We start from the raw sequence: 1,963 nt of genomic DNA, 5'->3' as shown, positions 1-1,963 counted from the left end.
CCTAGTTCCACAGTACCGCCTTAAGTCCTTCACCACTAGAGATTTGATAGGCTTGGAGCCAGTGGAGATGTTTGTAGAACCTGCCAGATTTTCGGCTTAATCTTTCACCTTAATATTCTGTGTTTTTTAATGTGTTCATTATTTCCCCAGCATTTCCCTATTCTTTGCCAGCAGTTTTTGTCTTAATGCTGCTCGCTTTGTTGGTGAGAGATATGGAATGGTCCCAAAATCAGGGCACCCTGGAAAGCAAGGGATTTCCCCAGCGACAAAAGAATAAAACGTTGACTTTGGAGATTGTCTAATCCTTCCCACTCCGCTAATGTAATTAAATCTGCCCTCCTGTCTTTAAATTCACAACTAGGTTGTGTGAAAAGAGAATTGGCACTCGGAAGGTTTCAAAGATAAATAAGGGATCTCGAGGTACCTAATTAGAATTCCCTGACATTAAGCTAATTAGTGATGGATATTTTAATTTTGATATTAAATATGTAACTGTTTTTTGTGTATGTTAATACCATTGACTAGCTGTTTTGCAGATGAACTAATTAATTCTAAAGCGTACCAGATTTATTGAAACCAAAAGTGAAACCTGATATGAATGTTATCATGGACTCTCCATCCCCCTCTTGTATTAAACTCCAGCTCTGCTTTCCTTCCTTTCTCTCCTGTTCTGCAGCTTCTGTCTCTGCTTTTTGAAGATTTGTTCAAAAAGTTCAATTCAGAGCTGAAGAAGATTGCTGACCAGATCATCCCCAAGCAACGAGCGGCCCAGTTTGATGTTGTGAAGCACATGCGGCAAGATCAGATCACTAATGGCATGGTCAATGCCATCTCAACTGTAAGCATTTCTGTTCCTTTGTGGTTGGCCTGTAATTGTTTGAGTTTTGTTTAATTTCTCAAAAAATTGTTTAGCTGTGTTTAACTGATTTGGGTGCAAATTGGTTAACTGTCTACTTTGTCATTTCAAACTTCTTCAAAAAGGTGCACACCACCACCTCCATATGGCAACCAAGATGGGCAATAATGTCAACCTTGCCAGTGATGCCCACATCCACACTACTGGATAAGCAGAAAACTGGGGATGCTGGAAATCAGCAATAAAAACACACCATGCTGGAAATATCTAGCAGATCAGGCAGCAGTAGAGAACTATTTCAGGTCAATTGCCTTTTGTCAGAACTTGGGAAAATTAGAGATGTAAAAGGCAGGTACTTCCCAAACCTTTTCCCCCTGTGACCCCATGTCAAGGCTTGAAAATTGTCAAGATTCCTCAGTGGAAACTGAGACCAGAGTGGGAGTGCATAGTGCAAGAGCCTGTTAGGGACAGAGCACAGCTGTTATAACTTCATCAGAGCTCTGTGGCAGCCAACACTACTACAACTGAGGAACCCAAAACATTTACCTTGCAACCCCATTTGGGTCCTGATCCCCACTTTGGGAAACCCTGATATTGATGGGCCAAGGGCAAAGGAAGATCCAGGATATTGCAAGATAAGAGATTGAATGACAGAAAATTTAGTTGTACTCGCCCAAAAGATTTGGTGATAGGGCAAGATAAGAAACAAAGCATGCATCTAGAACCGGTGTATTGCTGTCTGAGTGTAAATTAAGATACAAAGCAAAATATGCAATGAAAAGCAAGCCAAATGGGGAGATGAACTTTACAGCTCAATTGTGTAACACAATGTTGAGATTGAAATGGCATGAATAGATTAATTGAAAGGTGAGATGCTGTTCCTCAGGCTTTCATTGAACTTTGCTGGGACAGTGCAATAGGCGAATGACTGAAATGTTCGTGTCCGAGTAAGGTAATGAATTGAAATGGTATGTAAATGGAAGGTCAAGGTCTTGCTTGCGGACTGAATGGATATGTTCTGCAAAGCGATCACTCAGTCTCTGTTTGATCTCCCAGAGTTGAAGTGACGACATTGTAAGCAGCAAAGAGAGTATATTAAATTGAACA

The 1,963-nt window shown here is 40.8% G+C and overlaps 1 protein-coding gene across 1 annotated transcript in view; it reads left to right on the top strand.

Moving 5' to 3' along the window:
* The window catches only part of polr3b (polymerase (RNA) III (DNA directed) polypeptide B), a 67,832-nt gene that overhangs the window by 20,659 nt on the left and 45,210 nt on the right, over window positions 1–1,963 (top strand). Inside the window, exon 12 of the mRNA XM_048607938.1 lies at window positions 677–838. Coding sequence (XP_048463895.1) covers window positions 677–838 — 162 coding nt within the window. The remainder of the gene's footprint in view (window positions 1–676; window positions 839–1,963) is intronic.

This window comes from Rhincodon typus, chromosome 18 (assembly GCF_021869965.1).
Source record: "Rhincodon typus isolate 14 chromosome 18, sRhiTyp1.1, whole genome shotgun sequence".
Taxonomy (NCBI): Eukaryota; Metazoa; Chordata; class Chondrichthyes; order Orectolobiformes; family Rhincodontidae; genus Rhincodon; species Rhincodon typus.
This window is presented reverse-complemented; position numbering and strand designations above follow the sequence as displayed.